At 34.9% G+C, this 20852-nt stretch overlaps 2 protein-coding genes across 2 annotated transcripts; both read left to right on the top strand.

Moving 5' to 3' along the window:
* Positions 1-1643: 1643 nt before the first annotated feature.
* On the top strand, positions 1644-6758 carry LOC117614037 (cytochrome P450 CYP749A22-like). The gene is made up of 5 exons (XM_034342709.1): positions 1644-2012; positions 2763-2986; positions 5123-5355; positions 5471-5849; positions 5970-6758. The coding sequence occupies exons 1-5, from the start codon at positions 1727-1729 to the stop codon at positions 6396-6398; spliced, it is 1551 nt and encodes a 516-aa protein (XP_034198600.1). The 5' UTR covers positions 1644-1726; the 3' UTR covers positions 6399-6758.
* Positions 6759-17275: 10517 nt separating this feature from the next.
* LOC117614036 (cytochrome P450 CYP749A22-like) lies at positions 17276-19946 on the top strand. The gene is made up of 5 exons (XM_034342708.1): positions 17276-17632; positions 17736-17959; positions 18068-18300; positions 18686-19064; positions 19176-19946. Exons 1-5 carry the CDS (start codon positions 17347-17349, stop codon positions 19602-19604), a joined length of 1551 nt encoding a protein of 516 aa, XP_034198599.1. The 5' UTR covers positions 17276-17346; the 3' UTR covers positions 19605-19946.
* Positions 19947-20852: the final 906 nt, after the last annotated feature.

Raw genomic sequence — 20852 nt, 5'->3', positions numbered from 1 at the left:
AACACAAGAAAGACAAAGTCTTGGTTCGTGGAGTCATTCTATAGTGAGTGCCTTATCTATGATCCGTAAGTGAAATCCTATCTCTTAACCATTTGAGCATGCTAACCAATTCGTGATTCGGAAAATAGTTGAGAACACGAAAGCTTGTTTTACTTCTTTATGATGGAAACTCATATTCTAGATTTTGGGTGTGCCAATGATATGTTTTGCACACCCAAACCTACAATACTTGAGGTTCCGACACCGCCGAGTCGAGGCTGGGGACTGTGGTGGTGGAGGCGCTGGGTGTTGTTTTGGTTTTGAGGGAGGAGAGAAGGAGATGTAAGCAAAGGGAGTGGTGATCGCGCTAGGTGTTGTTGAAAAAGAGATAGAACTTAGTTTACGAATTATCCATTATTTTATGGACATTATCAATTATGATTCAAACAAACAGCTTTCCACTTGCTGACCTTAATCATGTTTAAGTTTTATTGGTCAGGTTAATCATATGTTTAACTAGTTTCTAGTTCCTCTATAAATACAAAAAGAGATATTTAGTGATATACCCATTTCTAGCACTAATATTATAAATAAACCCTACACAATTGAATTCCTATAAACAAACCCAAAAAAAATCCAAAAAATGATAGCTAGCCTTATTGAATTTAATATTGATTATTAAATTACTTTGATGCCCTATTGAGTGCTTTGGGTATTTTTATGAGATTTTGGGGTTGGGCTTGTTTTAAGAAATTGATGGCAGTTTTGTAATTTATAAGAAGTTAAAAGCTTTTTTGTTATGTTGTAAATGGGCTTTGGGTGTGTTTCTAAAGTCCATTTTATATAGGGTATTTTTATAATTTGGACCCCCATATTGGGTATAATAGTGAATCTCCCATAAAAAAAACTAGTTTTTAATTGTAACGGGCATGTTCCGCTATGTATCGGTCAAAAATATGAAATTATTATATTAACAGAATAAATTGATGGGGGTCTCAAGTCAAGTTAGGAGACTCTGAATTTTGTGACGATAGTGACTGATTCAATTCAGCCTTTCTCCGTCTGTTTTTCCTTCTTTTGATCATTATATTGGCTTCTTCTTCTTTTGATCATTATCTTGGCTTTTGACCTTCACCAGCCCACAATTCAACCTTGGTCACTCACGACTAGTATTGATGGTAAATCTCATGGTATGAGGTCACCATTTATGACTTTTCAAAATTTTTTTTTTTTTGAATGGGAGATTGCCCAAATATTCCACCACCAAAATTATTATTATTATTATTCTAAAAAAGTGGCAGACAAGTAAATGGTGACAATGTGGGCATAAATATTATAATATTTATTTATGTAGCAATATTATATATTTATATAACTATGTTATTATTTTGAGCTTGATAGTGAGCCAACTGGGGCTATTCTATTTATTGTAGCCCACATTGTTGAACAAAACATTTTGATAACATTCATGTTCCACTGGACTGAATGAGAAGATATAAAAAATTATATTATCTCGGTCCTCTTCGGCTGCTCCTCTTATTGCTTTTAGCCAAGCTTTGCTTCATTTTCAATTTTTTAATATACTTTTTAAGAGAAAATTCGCTCAAGCATTTACTATATAAACCGAAGAGAGCTGCATGCATGCCGTACACAGAAAACTGACATACAAGCTAGCATTCCCTCTTGGGTTTTGGCTCATCACATTTACCCGAAAGAAGAAGAAGAAAGAAAGAAAGACGCTAGAAAAATGAGTTGGTTCGGAATTGGAATGCCAGTACTCACTGTTTCATGCATGCTGCTTGTGTTCCTTGTAGCTCTCATCAGGCTATTTTACAAACAATGGTGGACCCCAAACCGCTTCCAGAAATTCATGGATCTCCAGGGAGTCAAAGGCCCTTCTTACACACTTGTCCATGGAAACACCAAAGAAATCATGAGCATGAAGAAGGAAGCTATGAGCAGGCCCAGAAGCTTATCACATGACATATTCTCTGCAGTTCAGCCTCATACTCACAAATGGTCCAAGATGTTTGGTACGTCTTACAAACTCTTCATTAACCATGATTATTTATTCTTATTTTCTTGGGCTTGTGCAATATAGGTCCTTATATTTTTTATTTTCTAGACATATATCTATCACTCTATAAATCTATGTGTAAAATGTCAAGCATTTTATTATCTGCCATAATTGTAATTAATACTTCCTATTAATAGTATATCAATCACCCCATTTCTTTTGGTTGCCATATTCCCTCTAACTTATTGCCCCTAAAATTGCAAACAAAAAAAAAATCCGCAAATTACATATCCAATAATGTACCTATAAAAAATATAAATATAAATATATACTTCTTAAAATATAGGTATATTATTTAAATAAAATATAGGTACATTTTTCGGCCAACACATTGTTGATTGATAAACTTTAATAATAAAACGGATAATTAATTGTGGACAAAATTTTTAGAGAGAATCACCACAATAAATTAGGGACCAAAAATTAAAACACCACCCCATTACAATTTGAAATATAAATAGGAGTATTTTGGCAATAAAAAAATTATAATAAATCAGATATTGAGCTTAATAAGGTAACTTGATGAGTTGGATTATAGTCATGGGTTTTTGCTTATAAAAATTGGATATTAACAGGAACAAAAAGTGAAGGGTTGCAGGTAAGGTAAAGTAAGTTAAATTTGAAGGGTGTAAACCAAATTTACTATATTTTTTATAGTCTTATATCAGTTCAAAGATAATTAAATTTATTGATTTTGTTGCAACAGGGAGGAATTTTCTTCAGTGGTATGGCACTCAACCTCAGTTGGTCGTTGCAGAACCTGAGTTGTCGAAGGAGGTAATGAACAACAAAGATAGAATCTTCCGAAAACAGAAGTCCCAAGGCTATACGAAGAAGATATTAGGAGAGAGCATTTCCATGTCAGAAGGTGAAAAATGGGTCAAGTTAAGAAGGCTCGCAAACCATGCCTTCCATGGAGAGAGCTTAAAAGTAAGTTCTTCTTTAAACTTATTTATAGGCTTATTTATTATCTCTGAAAGTTAAATTAGGTCTCACTGTACCGCATGTCGTCAAATCCATCAAAATTTTTGTTAAAAATACTGATATGACACAAGTAGAACCCAATCCCTTATTGAAATGGATACAGGTAAGTGAGGTGTGAAAATAATCAATAAATATTTTGTTTATAAAAAAAGTTTACTTCTCTCCTCCACCAAGTGGGACTCCCTTGGTGACTGAGGTGACATAAGTGAGACCCCTCCACCAACTACTTGGGGCAGCCATCGTTGCCTCCCCCTTCAACGGCAGACTTTTGGAGAGGTCGGAATCTGCCCCTATGCTGTTGCCCACCACATTTTTGACTAAATGCCTCAAATAAAGAGAGAGATAAAACTCATAATGATTTTGAATTGGAATTTAAAAGCATGTTTGTAGTATTTAACTTAAATTCAACTTTTTAAATTTAAAAATAAAATTTTAGTCCAAAACAAAGAAAACCTGTTTCGTAACTCAAAAAACACCCCAATTATTAAAAACAAAAAATATTTAGTTTTTCAATTTTTTTTTCTAATAATCCACAAGTTCTCAATTTTTTAAGATTTAAAAACAGTTTTCAAGTTGTATACCAAACAAGTTTTTGAATATTAAAAATAGATTTAAGAACTCCTCATTTTTAAGAAAAATAAAAGTTTTAAAAAAAATCAAAGTTTTTGAATTTCCTATTTGAATAGGATACCAAACGCACCCTAATTTTTCGGCTATGGTTGGTTTCTTGTGTGTTTTGACTCAAAGCCATACAAGGGTTTTTTTTCCTGAAATTTTGTAGAGCTGTTGTTTGCCTCGCGAAGAAGACGATCTCTGAGTGTTGTTGGTGACCTAATAAATTCTACGCACCGTTTGTGTCCATTGCCTCCTTTTATTTGAACGGTTTGTTTAGTGTCTGGTTGCACAAACACCTCTCAGCTGGGTTTTATGATAATGATTAGATTTTAAAATAAAAAATTTCCTGTTGGCCAATACATAGAAAGATTAGCCCATAAACAAAACCCTTTTAACCCATTGATAAATTATGTTGATAAAAAAATATCCTATTGATAAATTATATATTATTTTAATTGCCATCTTTTTGCCGTAGTCAAATTCTCATTTTTAAAGCTTTTCCGTATCAATGTGTCGTGTCGTATTGTTGTATCAGTGCAACGTTGGTTTTGAAATTCATTTCTCTCTCCTCTAGCCTGCTTTGATGAAATGAAATCAAACCCATATTCTCCCAAATTTTCCACCAAGCTCTGCTTTGATGAAATGAAATCAAGTTTTTTTGGTAGGGGAGGGGTAAAGGAATTGTTCTGTGGGGGTAAATGAAGTTCTTGGATTGGGCAAACTAGAAAAGTGACGAAATGGGAATTTGTTCATACTTTCCTATTGTACCACATATAGAACTGGGTTTTCAGAAATTGAAGTTCTTGGATCAATTCGAGGGTTGATATCAAGTTTTGACCTACTAATTCAGAAAACTGAAATGAAGTAGAGGTGGTGGTGGTGGACGTGGCTAGTGTAGTAGTGGGGCGCAGTGCCGAAATGAGACGAGGAGGAAGAAGAGGCGGCGGGAATTGGCTCGATTTCAGAGCCTCGTTGTCGTAAAGGTCGTAGATCTGGGGCTTGGCGTGGTCGTTGAGGACGTCGTAGGCCTCGGAGATTTGCTTGAACTTGGTGGGGGTAGGGGTTGTCGGGTACAGAGAAAGAAAAAGGGAGAGAGGAGAGAAGCAATTTTCTTTTCTTTTTTCCTATTTGTTAATTTTTTGTGCACTTATGCGTCATCCATTTTAACAAAATAATGGATTTATTTGTGTCATGTCATTATTTTTAACAAAGTTTGAAACGGACTTTACAATATGGGTAAAGTGAGAAGCAAAATATCGGTTAAAGAGGCACTCTAGGTCACTTTAACTTTAAGAGAGATAAAATGATATTTGAATATAGTTTCGGAAGCCACTACAGTAAATAAGCCATGTTTATTTATAGTTGTACCAGTAGTTTTGTCATTTGTTAATGAGAAATATATACATACACATTATTCCATTGAATGTAAATTTGCTAATTGACTGTATGATGATCTTGTGTTACCAGAGTATGATTCCAGATATGATAACTAGCTCTGAGACAATGCTAGAAAGGTGGGTAAATCATGAAGGCAAGGAGATCGAGGTGTATGAAGAATTTAGGTTGTTCACCTCAGAAGTTATTTCCAGGACAGCATTTGGCACCAGCTACTTAGACGGGAAGAACATTTTTGAAATGTTGGGGCAGTTGACCTTCCTTATATTCAAAAATAATTTCAGTCTCAGACTTCCTATCATCAGGTAGCTTCTTTTAACTAAATGATCCTAAAGAATCAACGATGGTGGAATATTTTCTATTCACAACAATAGAGTTGGAGTTGTCACTCATGTTTAGTCTTTTGTTCAAAATTTGCAGTCGGTTTTACAAACCCCGTGATGAGATCGAGATGGAGAAGCTTGAGAAAGGAGTACGCGACACCATAGCAGGGATTGTTAGGAAAAGAGAAAGCAAAGCAATGACTGGAGATGCAGACGGGTTTGGGCGTGATTTTCTTGGAGTACTTTTGAAGGCTCATCATGATACCGATGAAAACCAGAGGATTTCCATGGATGAAATCGTTGATGAATGCAAAACGTTTTACTTTGCTGGACAAGAAACCACTAATTCTTTGCTTGCTTGGACCGTCTTTCTTCTTGCACTGAATACGGATTGGCAAGAGGAAGCAAGAAAGGAGGTCCTACAATTATTTGGAAAAGAAAATCCAAACCCTGATGGCCTTAACAAACTAAAAACGGTAAGAAAAGAAACTCAATCAGTTAATTGCTAACTTATATATCTAATCAGTGGTTAAGTTTTGAAATTCTCATTTAATTTATTGTCATCTAATTTTTCATTTGGATGCATGCATATGCAGATGAGTATGATCTTCAATGAATCTCTAAGGCTATATCCTCCAGTCGTTTCACTTATTAGGGAAACAGAAAAGGAAGTAAGGCTGGGAAAGATGGTTGTTCCGGCTAATGTTGAAGTGCACGTCCCAAATCTATCACTTCATCATGATCCCAAATATTGGGGAGAAGATGTGAACGTTTTCAAACCAGAGAGATTCTCAGAAGGGGTTGCTAAAGCTACTAACAACAACATAGTCGCATTCATACCCTTTGGATTGGGACCTCGAACTTGTGTGGGCATGAACTTCGCGATTGTCGAATCAAAGATTGCTCTGGCAATGATTCTACAGCGCTACAGCTTCACCCTTTCCCCTGGTTATGTCCACTCGCCGATTCAGTTTATGACAGTTCGCCCACAGCATGGAATTCCTGTCATACTACACTCGCTGTGAACCGTCAAGTTTTTTTTGTCTAATATATAATGTTCTCTAAAAACTTCAATGCTTTAAAGCCCATCACGGAAATAAGGCTCAATTAGAAACATAATTTTTTTATAAATAAAAAAAAAACATCGGTAAATCCGAGTTGATTTATGTGATAAAAGGATTGGAATTTTTAAATGAATAGATGAAGCTGCCTATGTACGTACCATTAGAGACCATCATTTATCAGATTTTCGTTGCCATAAACAGGGTATGTACGTTATTGTAAAGCATGTATAATTCTCCAAACTTCAATTGCTATTGTTTCACCGCCTTAGATCATTCACCATATCAAGCAACAACTCTTGTTCTAGAATATTCTTCATTCTTCACTCTCATTTGACGACATATAGTCTAATGTTTCCAGCAACTATCTTTTGTGGAGTTCTGGATTACTCTTTGTAATCTTTATTCATTTGTGTGGCTATTGTTTAGCATGTTAAAAAAATCATAATTCTTGTCCTTCCGTAAAAGTCAAAAGCAAAACCAAGAAAGACATGAGAGTCTTTGTGCGTATTTCATACGCAATTTAATATATAAAATAAATTGAAAATTCTTTTCAGGTAAAGTAAAATTAAATAATAAACCAATAATAAGTAAATAAAAGTAAAATCATTTAGATTATGAAAGCAAGTCTTGTATAGTGAAGTACGTAAAAAAACATTGTCTTAAAGTCTTTGTAGTCTTTCTATGTGCAATACTGACGGTTTATAAGACTCCAAGATATGACCCCTAATACATAGGCTCAAGGTCCCCTATGAGCACGTTCACAGTTGGAGATAGGGATCCAAATCACAAAACCATTGCCCAAAAATAATAATATAAGTATAGAATATATGAAAGGTAAAAAAAGGGAGAATCAGATTGTGGTATGTGGTATGTGGTAGGGGTGGTCACAGTACGGTATTGAGCTCGTACCGCTACCGATACCGGAAATTAAAACCGGTATGGTACGGTATGAGATTATTATTTGTCAAAGTTGATATCGTATCGTACCATGCCAAATCGACATCGGTATGGTATCAGTACCATTTCGGTACCAAAATGACAACTAAAAAATGCAAGACGGAATGAATAAGACAATAAAAATAGCTACTAAATTTCATAATTCATTCATCTGATATGCCCTGAGAATCCAAAGCACAACTTTTTTCATCATAATGCTGGCTACCCAGATTAAATTACAACATTTTCTTATATGTGCAAGACATTAGTTATGGGGAAAAAAAACCCAACTCAATTGCATAAATGGGGAAAACAAAAATTGAGGAAATGAAATTTACATTAATTAAGCCATGAAAATGAACTTACAGATATGATTATCCGAGAAAATTTGACAGAAGATGCAAAAAGAAAATTACAATTCATAGACATTGATCAACGAAAGTAAACAACAACTACTCAAATCCCCAGCAGCCTCAAGAAATTCTTCTCTTTTATCTGTACAAATTTGCAAAATGGGACTTTGGAAAATCTCATTCCTTCCTTCACAGTTCATCACAACAACTATATGTTTCTATTTAAACATGTTTATATTTTGGTACGGTACGGTATTGACTGGTACTAAATACTTGATACCGCTACCATACCATACTATATTGGTACGGTACGGTACGGTACGGATTATCTCCCTATCCCAAATGAAACGGTATGAAATTGGTATGATTAGTGTACGGTTTCGGTATTTCGGTTTTAGATGCCCACACCTAGTATGTGGTATTGTGGGGGTATGGTATTATATTAGTATATCATATGTGAATGAGGATTGAATTTTTATAGGCATCCAAGTACATGTAATCCCCATCACATTAAACAAGGAAAAATCACACGCCATTAGGAAAAATCATAAAAGTCTTCAAATCTTCAATCTCCCACAGCACTGCAATTCTGACTGGATTTCAACTTAGGTTGTCTTGACTTGCAAGTCTGGAGTATTTGGCTTGGTAGAAAATTATGAAACTTTGATACAATGATCTTCAATGTCTTAGATTTCTTCTCATAATGACCAAATGAGGTTACAAAAGCAGTTTTATACCTATCTGACTCTCGGATTTTGATCTTCCAAAATCCACTCTTCATATCAAACTTAGAGAAGATGATTGCTTTGTCTAATTTGTTGATTAAGTCTCTCTTATTGGGAATTAGATACCTAATCCATTCCAAAACCGTATTAAGGGGTTTATACTTTATGACTAATTTCTAACTTAGCGTTTTTCTGAACATAAAAGGCTGGGTATGACCATGGTGATTTATTTTTACGGATGATCCCCTTTTGAAGTAATTATGTAATTTCTTGTTTACAAAATTCCATAATTTCTTGACTCATTTGAATCAGTCTGGCTTTAGTAGGGATATTTTTCTCACTAAAGGTTTTGACATAGGGCAGACTGACGACGTGTTGTTTCATATGCCAGAAGGCATTGGGGAGATCAAAACAGACTTCTTGTTTTAATTTTTCTTCAAATTTATGAATTTGTGACTGCAAAGACTTATCACGAAGCTGCTGTTCAATTCTTTTAAATCTAATTCTTCTTGGAGAAAATTTAATTGTTTATTTTTCTTTTGGATTACCTTAACTATTTTTGAAACTGCATTTTTCTGTAAGGCTTTTAAATTATGCAACTCAGCTTTAGTTAAAAATTCAAACTTGACTTCTTCTCCTAAGTGGGTAGATATGACTCCATCGTATTCTACCTGAAAAGGGTATAAGAGGGCTATAAAAGGTAGACCTAAGATGACTTCATCAGTAATGTTTTTGACTAGGACAAATGAGGTTTTGAAACATATCTTATTTTGACAGACTTGGGCTTTTTGGAATTTCATAATTTAATTGGAGTGATTTGCCAAAGGCAGTACTTAATGTTTCTTTTGACTTTTTATAATATTTGATAGGAGTTAATCCTTTTTGGATGCAATTAAGGTCGGTTCCTGAATAAAAAAGAGCTACTGTATTTAACTCAAATTTTTTTACAAATATTGTGACTTTAGAATACCATTTTCTAAAATTTACTTGTTTTATTAAATTAATAGTTTGATCATTATTTGAGGGTTCACGTATGAATTTATTGGACTTTCTGGCTGAATTTTGGACTCACAGTTGCTTTCAATTAAATTAATCAAATCTTGTTTAATTTCAAAATTTTCAGTTTGTAATTTGTGACTCATTTGTTTTAACTATATTATCTCTTTTTTGGCTATTTTTACTTCCATTCATAAATCCTGTAAAGTGGCTTCTTTTCTTTTATTGAATTTTCTAAGACAGTGTTTAGACTTATCTTTGAGGGCATATGCTGACTTGGGTTTTCTTGGCTAATGACTTTTCTTAATTTCTTTAAATACTCGGATTTTAATTATGGGTTTTCTACTTTACTAATCAAATCAATTAATAATTCTTCTTGTTCCTCTTGTTTTGTAAGGACTTTTATTGACTTAGTGAGGACATTACAGCATTTATCTTTACATCCAAATTGGACTTTTGGGGAGCTAGACTGGGTATTTGAGGAACTATAATCTACTGAGCTTGAATTTGCTACTGTGATGTCGGTTTCACTAGACTCAGAGTTTTTTAATTCTAAAACTTTAATTAGTCTGTCTTTTTCTTCATCCGTGATTTTTAATTGCTTTTTTGTGTCTTTTACTTTGCACTCATTAGCATAGTGATCGTGTTTCTTACATTTCCAGCATTCAATTTTTCTTTTGTCTGTATTTTTCTTAAAGTTACTTTTCTTATCTTTTCTTGGGGCTTTTGACCAGTTTTTCTTGGGGTTAAATTTCTTTTTACAATAGAATTCATCATTATGTCGAATTGTTTTTTGCGTGAGTAATGTCGACGTTTATTAACCTGTCGGTCATGGTAACCAGTTTTGGCTTTTCTGGAAGGGGGAATGGATGTTAGACCATACTGTTCATAGAAATTTCCTAATTCATACTTGGCTGAATTCCTTTCTAACTGAATTTGTCTACCTATTATCATGTCAACACACATTTTCATTCCTACTTGGTTGATTGTGCTAATAATATTTTCATAAGTTGAATTATCGAAATCTATATGACCTTGATCATTACTTAAGACTGTGCATATTTTATGGGCAAACAGATTAGGGAGACCGTTAATGAAATTCTCTTTCCAAAAAGGTTGATTACTATCGTCTCTAAGCATGATTTTGGAAATGAAAAAATCTTTATACCATCGGAAATCGCTTAGCTTTGGGCATCTTAGGTTACTAAGTTGATCATGGATTCTGGCTGCAGTGTTACTAGGTGTTCCTATGAAATGTTCAATAATTGTATAAAGTAAAGTGTTGACTCCTTCTTCTATTTTTCTTCCTAATTGTTCATCAAATATAGGGAGACCTTCTTCATTTAATTTAACTGCATGAATGATTTGTCGTCTTGACTAAGTGTTTATCCCACCAAGAACGTAGGTTTCCGGTGAATCCTGTTTCTATAAGGGGAATGATTTTCGACTCTCTGAAATTGTGATTGGTTATGTAACTGTTGGCCAACATTGACATGTGTTGAAGTTTATTAAGGATTTCTTTTTCAGAAAGACCATCAATATTCCATTCATATAATTTATCAGAGGAGACTGAGAATTGACTTTAGGAATTTCTTTCTTCAAATTGAATGTCTGGGGGAGTTGGTCTGGGATACCAATTTTTGGTTAGACTAGTAGGATTGACCTTGTTTCTTAATCTATTAAACTTCAGATTACTATCGATTTCTAGATTTTTAAAAGCATTTTCAATTTTTGATATATTTCTGGAATTTGTTTCACTAGTTATAAACTCAAAATCAGAGGAATTGGCTAGAACAAAAGATTCAAGGACTTTGAAAGTAGAGGATTCAATTTTTTCTTTGACTGGTGTGAGTTGTTCAAGCATTTCGTCTATTTTTTTCATCGTGGGTTTTGTCTTAAAGGTGGGGCTTGAATTTAAATCTTGGAATTTGACTAAAGGTTTTTCTTTCTGAGACTTATGGGACATTTGTTGGGGAACTATTTTGTCAATTTTAGTTTCTATCTTATCTAATTGTTTTCCAATGACGATTAGACTATGGTTTGCATAGTTATTTTGTTCAACTAATTTTTTATCATTTGACTCGGGAATTTTAAAAGGACTGGCAGTAATTTTGGCACTTTTATGGTTTATAAGTATAGTCTCTACTGGGGGATGACTGGCTATGACTTCAGTGTTATCTTCTTTTTTCCATTTTTCTTGCATTAAAGTTTTTAACTCTTTGGGCATGTGGTGACTTTCAACAAAATCAAGATAGAAGACTTATGACTTAGTGCTTTTCATAAAAAATTTCCACTCATTAAAGATTTGTTGCCTTTGTTCTTTACATGGGTAGACTGTATGGTAGGTATTTCTCCTCTCTAGACTGTTTAAAATTTTCCAATTAATTCTAAATTCTTTATTAAGAGTTCTTAACTGATTGTCTACAGGGATGGCTTCGACTTCAAAATCGGTTTGTGTGGGAGAATCTAGCGAATTTGATTTTTCATCTTCTTTAACTGGTTTTTTACCATAACAAGGATGGTTGACTTGAGAGATTTTTCTTAAGGATTCTAACTTCAAATCAATTAATGTTTTTTCTAACTCTAGGTCTTGTTCTAGAGTAGAGGCGATGTAAAGGAATGTCTGGCAGGAATATATCTCTGAGATTGACTGGGTGTTGGGTGTTGGTGTGATTGAACTGAAGACTTTTGAATGGTTGATTACCAAAATTAATTTTGATTGTGCCATCTAAGTATTGTTGAATGTAATCTAAATTATTTAAACTATGCTGAATGGGAGCAGGTTGATTTTCTGTGGTTAATGTCCAATCTAGAGGTAGGGTGACTTCTGACCATTTGATTGTATAAGGGACTCTTATATTGGCATCGGCTTTACTACTATGAATTAGCAAAGTTTGATCTTTGGGACTTTTATTAAGGGCTTGGAAATTCATGTTGGTTCTTGTGACTTTATAATAGATTCTATAAACTAAAGCTAAAGGTTGGGTACCTGGTAGGACTTTATATCTTGAAGTTTTAATATTTAATGTTAATGTTTTCAATATGTGAGGATCACTAAGGCTTATTGTGAAATTTTGGGTAACAATCAAAATGAATTGGACCATTAAACAGACTTGACTCGACTATTCCTAAGGTACTGTCACTAAAATTGGTGAATCTAGCATCTCTTAGACAGAGTAGAATAGAGGCGTTTAATCCTAATCTGATAAGAGGTTTGACTGCAACTTGGACTAGACCAATGTGAAGGAAATTGTTTCCGTCATTTTTGTGTTTCTTTATTGACTCAAGATTCAACAATTGGCATGTTTCATGTTCTTTACTTAAGGCATAAACTTGTTCGACTGTTTTCACATGGGTAGTTGACTTGAAGCTTGAGAGTGACCATTTTTTTTTTTGGGTAAATTTCTTGACTAGGAATTTTAGGGATATTCCAATCTTTATAATCTATTTCATTACTAGAATCATATTCTATTTGTTCTTCGTAAGGTAGATAATAATAATAATATATATAAATATATATATATATATATATATGTTGGTGATGTTTTAAATGTTACATTGTTGTGAGATAGATGGATATGTGAAATGTATAATTATATCATGTCATGAAAAAAAACTAATATTTATCCAAATTCAATTTCAAAATATCTATCTTTTCTAACTTTAATATTTATTTTTATATGAAATTGAATAATTTGTTAATTTTCAATTAAAAAAATAATATTTCAGTTGAGAATTGTATTAAAAAATAATTTTTATAATCCGGTTTAAAACCGAACTGGAACCGAAACCGGATCAAAACCAGTTCAACTCGAGCCGAACAGTTTTGAATTTTTTAAATTAAGATCGAATCGAACCAAATCGGATGAATAGTACTGAATCGGTTCTAATTTGAGGCAAAAACCAATCCAACCCAAACCGTATCCACCCCTAATCTTCAATGTCTTAGATTTCTTCTCCAATTGGCCTTACATTAAAATTCATTCAAGAAGTTAATTTTCAATCAAAACCCGTGCTTTCCATATGAGGGACCACCCTTTGCTGAAAGTGTGTTAGCCATCGAGAAGGAAGCCATCTCGGGCACCATCAAACGAACGGGCCACCTTTTGAATGTGAACTGACCCTTTTGATCATAGATTCACAGTGACAGCACTCTGTAGTTTGTTATGAAATATGTAATTTCTTTAAAATGTCCTTGGCATGTACGAAATTATTTTAGACTTTGCCAAACTTGAAGACAACTTGCTAGTATGTTATGTACTGCTCACCAAACAAATCACGGATCGGAATCTTTCAATCAAGTTGTACATTTACCTGCTGCTATCTGTTTCAACATTGAGTCTTCTTAATCCAAATTATAATAATAGTTAATTTCCATGAGGTAATCATTTATGAATAATTATCTATCAATTATGACACAAACAATGCACCTGTTGATCTCATGTTTAAATTTTTTTGGGTCGGATTAATCATATTAAATTAGTTTCTAGTTGCTCCTTCAGGTAAAGTCTTGGGTTCGAATCTTAGCATCCATATAGTATGTGAAAGTTTAATATGAAAGGTCTTCAAAAAAAAAAAAAAAAAAATAGTTTCTAGTTGTAACATGCGCATATTATTGGTCAACAATTAGAAATTTTGTTAACTGAATAAATTGATGGGTCTACCGTGTACGACCGCACAATTGCCGGGTCTAAATGGAAATACATATACAGCCACCAAAAAAAAAATTCATGAATTGATTCGGAATGCCAGTAGTGACTGATTCAACCTTTCTGCGTCTGTTTCTCCCTTCAGCACTCCACAATTTAAATATGCTCACTCATGATTATTAATAATAATATATATTCCCCATGTTAATGGTATGAGTTAGCGATGTATGAATTTTTAATTATTTTTATGCTATTGTCAATCGGCGCACAAATAATCCGCCAGCAATTTATACTTTCATCAGTTTGAAAAAAAAATAAAAATAAAACTGACATTAGTTCCTAATTTAATAATACTAAAGAGGTCAACTAATTATATGCCGATCAAGTAACGACGCTGCTCGTGAATTAAGGTTTAAAATATTGATAATATAAATAAATGATTATGATGTGTTTAATTTTTTAATTAATTATTAATATTTTTTACACTTGCAGTGTTTGTCAGCCCGCTATATAATCAACTTAAATCAGTTAAACTCATTATGCAAAGCATTTCCTTATTTTTTTTCACAAACTAATAGCTAATGACTAAATAAACATCCTCCAAAGTTTCAATAAAAAATTTTAAATTTTTCTTACAATTTCCGTGATTTTTACCGATATCGATAGTTTCTTGATATTTTCATTGAAATTTTCATGTTTTTGGATTACCGATATTTTAGACCTTACTCATGATAAATATTTTATATACCAACTGACGTGACAAATATTTTATGTGAATAATTAAGGTATAGAGTATACTATTAGGCCCAATCAGAGGTGGTGTTGAGTAGGAACAAGCACCGATTAACCTATAAATTTTTCAGCAGAGGTACAATGTTTGGCCAGTGTATATAGTTGTGGGGGTCTTTTTCTTCCGGCAGCTGCAAATGGGTTGGGCTGCCGTAAAGCGGAAATTACTGGAATTGCCCCCTGTGCCTGAGTTCAAAAATTAAGCCCCAAAAGCACTTCGAAAGGGCAGTAAAGCCTTAGGAAGTGTTCTGGTTATCTTCACCAACGAAATGATGGCTGCTTATAGGTAATTTATGCTTGCTTACAGATAAAGTTTTAGCTTAGCATGAGGAGATTGTGGCATGGGAGCAAGGTCAGCATGAGTTGAGCACCAAAGAGGAGAATAAGGCTTCCTAGGGAGAAATGGGAGTGTTTAAGATGAGAGAGACAAGGTTTGCAGGATGATCTTGGCTAAAAGGGGCTAAAGGAAGGGCATTACTTCTTCCGGCAGCTTGACAGACTCTGAAAATAGTCTGTTAACAGAGAAGAACGAAGAAGAAGAGTGAATAGGGCTACTGGATTTTGCTAGTAAGAGAGGGAGCTTGCTCTCTCAGCCTGGGTTGGTTTTTGCTAGGTGGAGGGGACCTCCTTTTATAGCTGCGGGAAACCCTCATTCCCCAAGAAACCCTAATGGTCTCTTCCCCATCTTAGCAAGGTTTTCCTTCTATTTTCCTTTCCTCTCTTGACTTTTCCTGTTTTAGTGAGATTTTTCTCTATCTATTTGCACAAAATCAGGGATTTTCGAGCTCAAGGCCTCCTTTCCTGCGGCTGCTTCAGTAGAAGATTTCTACTTCCAGCCATTTTCTTCCTTTCTTTCTCACTCTTTCCTATAACCAGTTTTGATAGGGAAGGAGTTGGGATGTGTATGTTGGTTTAAAGAGTGTCTCTCTTCCTGGGAGCTTGCATGTTAACATCCCTTGGTTTCTCTGGTGTTTTGTCTTCGAACTTGATCCATTCCCACGTGCTTGCACTTCCCAGCAGCCTTATTCAATGAACTTTCAAACTTCCTTTTCATGGCTTCTATTCCAGCTAGGTGCTGGAGCTTGTGGTTCATCTATGGCAATTGTATGGGCCAAGGTTCACTAAGTAAATGGGCTATTTTTGTTGAATGATGGGCTTCTTGGTTGGGCTATTCTTTGATTGGGCTAATTTTGGTTGGGTTATTTTCCCTTTTTGCTCACCCATATATTTGGGCTTAAGAAATGGGCTTGGGTTCCGAGGCTCCCAAGCAACTTGGAACCTCCATTTCTCGTCCCATCAATGGGCCTCATGACGACCTATTACTATCCATACCACAACCCACTCAAGCAAGCCCCGGGCATCTTGCGTGGCTTGGGCCCACTTAAACTTGTAGCATGACATGTTGTTTATTTGCTTGGCGTGGCATGTGTATAAGCGCATATGGCGAACTTTCGCGTGCCCAAATTGGGTTTCTTCTCGGTAAGGTATCGCATTGGGCTGAGAATTTATTTGGGCCGAAGCGTGAATTTTTTGGGCCTCAACAATAGTCATGTTTAAAAAAGTATAGTTCACTCAAATAAAGCTAAGCAAGATTTTCCTTGATAGTCATGACTCATAATGAATATTTTTCTTTATTCAAAATTAATATTCAATTATATATGTACTAGAAAAATTAATATTCAATTTCCCATGTCAATTCTCCATGGTATGGATGCACTTCACCCCTCCAAACATCCCTTGATTGTGGCCTCACAATTATTGATTTACATTCAAAGATACTGGTGTAGCTTGTAGCCTATTAATAATATTGAGTTTTACTTTTGAGACATCAGCTTACGAAAGAAAAAGTGGGCCCCATATTTTATTGATGTGAAATGTATTCGATTTTTTTAGCTTTTCATATATTAATAGTATAATAATAATGTTAGTTTTCCTACTTCTATTTAATATTGGTTTTCCTATTCTTATATTTTTTTTTCTTTTTAATGATAATTAATAATTTAATGATCACAAGATTTTGATTATATAATTTGATCTTTTTTATAATTTTTTCTTCAAATTTATTCTAAGAGGCTCTCTTGTTATTTTGGCACAGACCCTTAAAATATCAGAGCCGCCAATGGGCCTATAAAACTTTCCCGGCTACATGATCTTTCATATTCGAAGATGTATTGAAAGAGATGATATACAAATCAACTTTCTTGGTCGTGTTTGGCTGCCCCTGTACTTAATTGTTTTGGTCAAGACAAACACCTTAAAATCAAGCTTGCTTCATTTTCAATTTCAAGAGAGCCGTCTGATTTTTTATTCAACGAAATCCGTACGCCCAAGCTTTTACTATATAAACTGAAGAGAGCCACACGCAGTACACAGCAAACTGACATACAAGCTAGAATTGTCTCTTGGGTTCTGGCTCATCTCATTACTCAAAAGAAGAAGAAGAAAGAAAGAAGCTAGAACAATGAGTTGGTCCGGAATCGGAATGCCAGTAATCACTGTTTCAAGCATGCTACTTGTGTTCCTTGTAGCTCTCATCAGGCTTTTTTACAAGCAATGGTGGACCCCAAATCGCTTCCAGACATTCATGGATCTCCAGGGAGTCAAAGGCCCTTCTTACAGAATCATCCATGGAAACACCAAAGAAATCATGAGCATGAAGAAGGAAGCTATGAGCAAGCCCAGAAGCTTGTCACATGACATATTCTCTGCAGTTCATCCTCATACTCACAAATGGTCCAAGATATTTGGTACGTCTTACAAACTCTTCATTAACTATGGTTCTTTTATTTTTATTTTTTATAATCTCAATTTGTTCAAAGATAATTAAATTTAGTGATTTTGTTGTAACAGGAAGGAATTTTCTTCAATGGCACGGTACTCAACCTCAGTTGGTGATTGCGGAACCTGAGTTGTCCAAAGAGGTCATGAACAACAAAGATAAACTCTTCCGAAAACAGAAGTCCCAAGGCTATGTGAAGAAGCTATTAGGCGACAGCATTTCCATGGCAGAAGGTGAAAAATGGGTCAAGTTAAGAAAGCTGGCCAACCATGCCTTCCATGGAGAGAGCTTAAAAGTAAGTTCATCTTTGCAGATGTTTATATTAACGTACCAGTACTTCTGTCAATTGTTTATATTGAATGTAAACTTGTTAACTGACTGTACGATGGTGTTGTGTTACCAGGGTATGATTCCTGAAATGATAACTAGCTCCGAGACAATGCTAGAAAGGTGGGTAAATCATGAAGGCAAGGAGATCGAGGTGTATGAAGAATTTAGGTTGTTCACCTCAGAAGTAATTTCCAGGACAGCATTTGGCACCAGCTACTTAGATGGGAAGAACATTTTTGAAATGCTGGGGCAGTTGACCTTCCTTATATTCAAAAATAATTTCAGTCTCAGACTTCCTATCCTCAGGTAGCTTCCTTTAACTAATAGCATCTGCAATAGTTAGGATCAATACAATTTTATTGTATAAAAATTGAAATAAAACAGTAAAATTTCACTTGCAATAGAGGGTGCTATGTGATGAACCCTCTATTGAATTGATAGTCTAACTATGAGACTCACATGCCAGTAAACTGAAGTTATTGAACTGTACCATTACAAGTAAAATTGCAGTTCAATTACATAGATGTCAACATAGTTCAATAAATTGAACAACTGAACAACCATTGCGGATGCTATAAATGATCGTAATAAAGAATCAATAAGTTTATGTTAGCTGTGGAATATTTTCTGTTCACAACAATAGTGTTGGAATTGTCACTTCTCATCTTTAGTCTTTTGTTCAAATTTGCAGTCGCGTTTACAAAACCAGTGATGAGATCAAGTCAGAGAAGCTTGAGAAAGGAATACGCGACACCATAGCAGGGATTGTGAGGAAAAGAGAAAGTATGGCAATGACTGGAGAAGCAGACGGGTTTGGGCGTGATTTTCTTGGAGTACTTTTGAAGGCTCATCATGATACCAATGAAAACCAGAGGATTTCGGTGGATGACATCGTTGATGAATGCAAAACGTTTTACTTTGCTGGACAAGAAACCACTAATTCTTTGCTTGCTTGGACCATCTTTCTTCTGGCACTCGATACGGATTGGCAAGAGGAAGCAAGAAAGGAGGTCCTACAATTATTTGGAAAAGAAAATCCAAACCCTGATGGCCTCAACAAACTAAAAACGGTAAGAAACTCAATCAGTTAATTGCTAGCTTATGTATCTAATCAGTGGTTTATTTTTGAAATCCTCATTTCATTTATTGCCATCTAATTTTTCATTTGGATGCATGTGCAGATGAGTATGATCCTGAATGAATCTCTAAGGCTATATCCTCCAGTTGTTTCCCTTGTTAGGGAAACAGACAAGGAAGTAAGGCTGGGAAAGATGGTTGTTCCGGCTAATGTTGAAGTGCACGTCCCAAATCTATCACTTCATCATGATCCCAAATATTGGGGAGAAGACGTGAACGTTTTCAAACCAGAGAGATTCTCAGAAGGGGTTGCTAAAGCTACTAACAACAACATGGTCGCATTCATACCCTTTGGATTGGGATCACGAACTTGTGTGGGCATGAACTTTGCAATCGTCGAATCCAAGATTGCTCTGGCAATGATTCTACAGCGCTACAGCTTCACCCTTTCCCCTGGTTATGTCCACTCACCCATTCAGTTTATGACAGTTCGTCCACAGCGTGGAGTTCCAGTCATTCTACACTCACTGTGAACCGTGTGTCTATTAGGATACAGATGTTTTGTTGGCTGCAAAGAAGGTGGGTAAGGAGGAGCAGCCGCCGGCAGGGTGGGGTGGCTGACCAAATTGGGTAGGCACAGGGTGGGGCTGTGGTGGCTGTCGGGTTTTTGTTTCTCTTTAATTATTAGTTTGTTTTTTCTTTCAATTTTATTATAAGGGTTTTGTGTCATCATAAAAATAAAAAGCAAAAAAGATTACCTTAATTAAAGGGTATTTTAGAAAGAAAAAATGAGTAGAGAAATAGGACACGGAGTTAAAATAACAATACTCCTATTTTATTAGCTATAAACATTTGCTATGAACTTTTTGATACAATTTAACAATTTAACTATATCACGAGACAATTTAACAAGTTGATACATACAGTTGACGTTAATCACGTTGATATTAGTCTCTAATTCTTACATACACGTTCTGCTACAATGGAAGGGAAGATATAAAATTTCAAAGAATTAATTCTTCTCCCTCAAGTATGGTACGTCTCAAAAGGAGTGTAACTAACTCTGTTTTATATATATTTCCTTTCAAATAGCTTGCCTACCTACTGTTGCTTTCAATTTTTATTTTTATTTTTTGGGTCGAATCACACTTTCATTGAAAGGGAAAAGGGACAAACCAACCCAACAAACAGCCAATCAAACAGCCCAAACTAAAAACAGCAACACTGCCAAAACACATCAGGAGCAAAAACTACAAACTCCCGAGCAACTCTTCACAGTACGAAGAGAAACCACCCAAACTAGACCAACCCAATGAAAACACAACAAAAACTCCAGCTAGGACAATAACAACTAGGACGCCATCCAGAAGGCGAGCGTCAGATCCTGACTAGACAAAAACCTTACACCTGTGGAGTGTTAGAATATGCAGACCATTATCTTGCATATTAATTCAACCAAACATGTAATAGGTTTCAAAGGAAATAGAGTAGTGAATTTCTGTAAGAGTGAGAGAGCTTGGAGAAGAAGCTGGCTATGTTAAATTAGCTCAGCACCAAAATCATGCATATATTGTGACTCTGACAAAACCGTTAGAGAAAGCATATTCCCTATTACATCACTCAATCTTAGCCATTTAATCATTATCCTATGAGATAATGACAAGTGGCATAAGCTATTACATTCTCTGCTGTACACTTGGACTATGATCCAACGCAGCCTTTCTAACTAGAATAGAACCTTCCTATTCTAATTACATTTCAGCAGCCACACTTATACACCA

Source organism: Prunus dulcis, chromosome 1 (genome assembly GCF_902201215.1).
Source record: "Prunus dulcis chromosome 1, ALMONDv2, whole genome shotgun sequence".
In the NCBI taxonomy this organism is placed as follows: Eukaryota; Viridiplantae; Streptophyta; class Magnoliopsida; order Rosales; family Rosaceae; genus Prunus; species Prunus dulcis.
The sequence above is the reverse complement of the archived record's forward strand: the minus strand, read 5'-3'. Positions and strand labels throughout refer to the sequence as shown.

What these genes read in the sequence shown, in the direction of transcription:
- LOC117614037 (XM_034342709.1), top strand. Translation starts at nt 1,727, where the DNA reads ATGAGTTGGTTCGGAATTGGAATGCCAGTACTCACTGTTTCATGCATG. An exon ending in CAAATGGTCCAAGATGTTTG is followed by an intron (nt 2,013 to 2,762) that starts GTACGTCTTACA and finishes TTGTTGCAACAG; the next exon opens with GGAGGAATTTTCTTCAGTGG. An exon ending in CTCAGACTTCCTATCATCAG is followed by an intron (nt 5,356 to 5,470) that starts GTAGCTTCTTTT and finishes CAAAATTTGCAG; the next exon opens with TCGGTTTTACAAACCCCGTG.
- LOC117614036 (XM_034342708.1), top strand. Translation starts at nt 17,347, where the DNA reads ATGAGTTGGTCCGGAATCGGAATGCCAGTAATCACTGTTTCAAGCATG. An exon ending in CAAATGGTCCAAGATATTTG is followed by an intron (nt 17,633 to 17,735) that starts GTACGTCTTACA and finishes TTGTTGTAACAG; the next exon opens with GAAGGAATTTTCTTCAATGG. An exon ending in GCCTCAACAAACTAAAAACG is followed by an intron (nt 19,065 to 19,175) that starts GTAAGAAACTCA and finishes ATGCATGTGCAG; the next exon opens with ATGAGTATGATCCTGAATGA.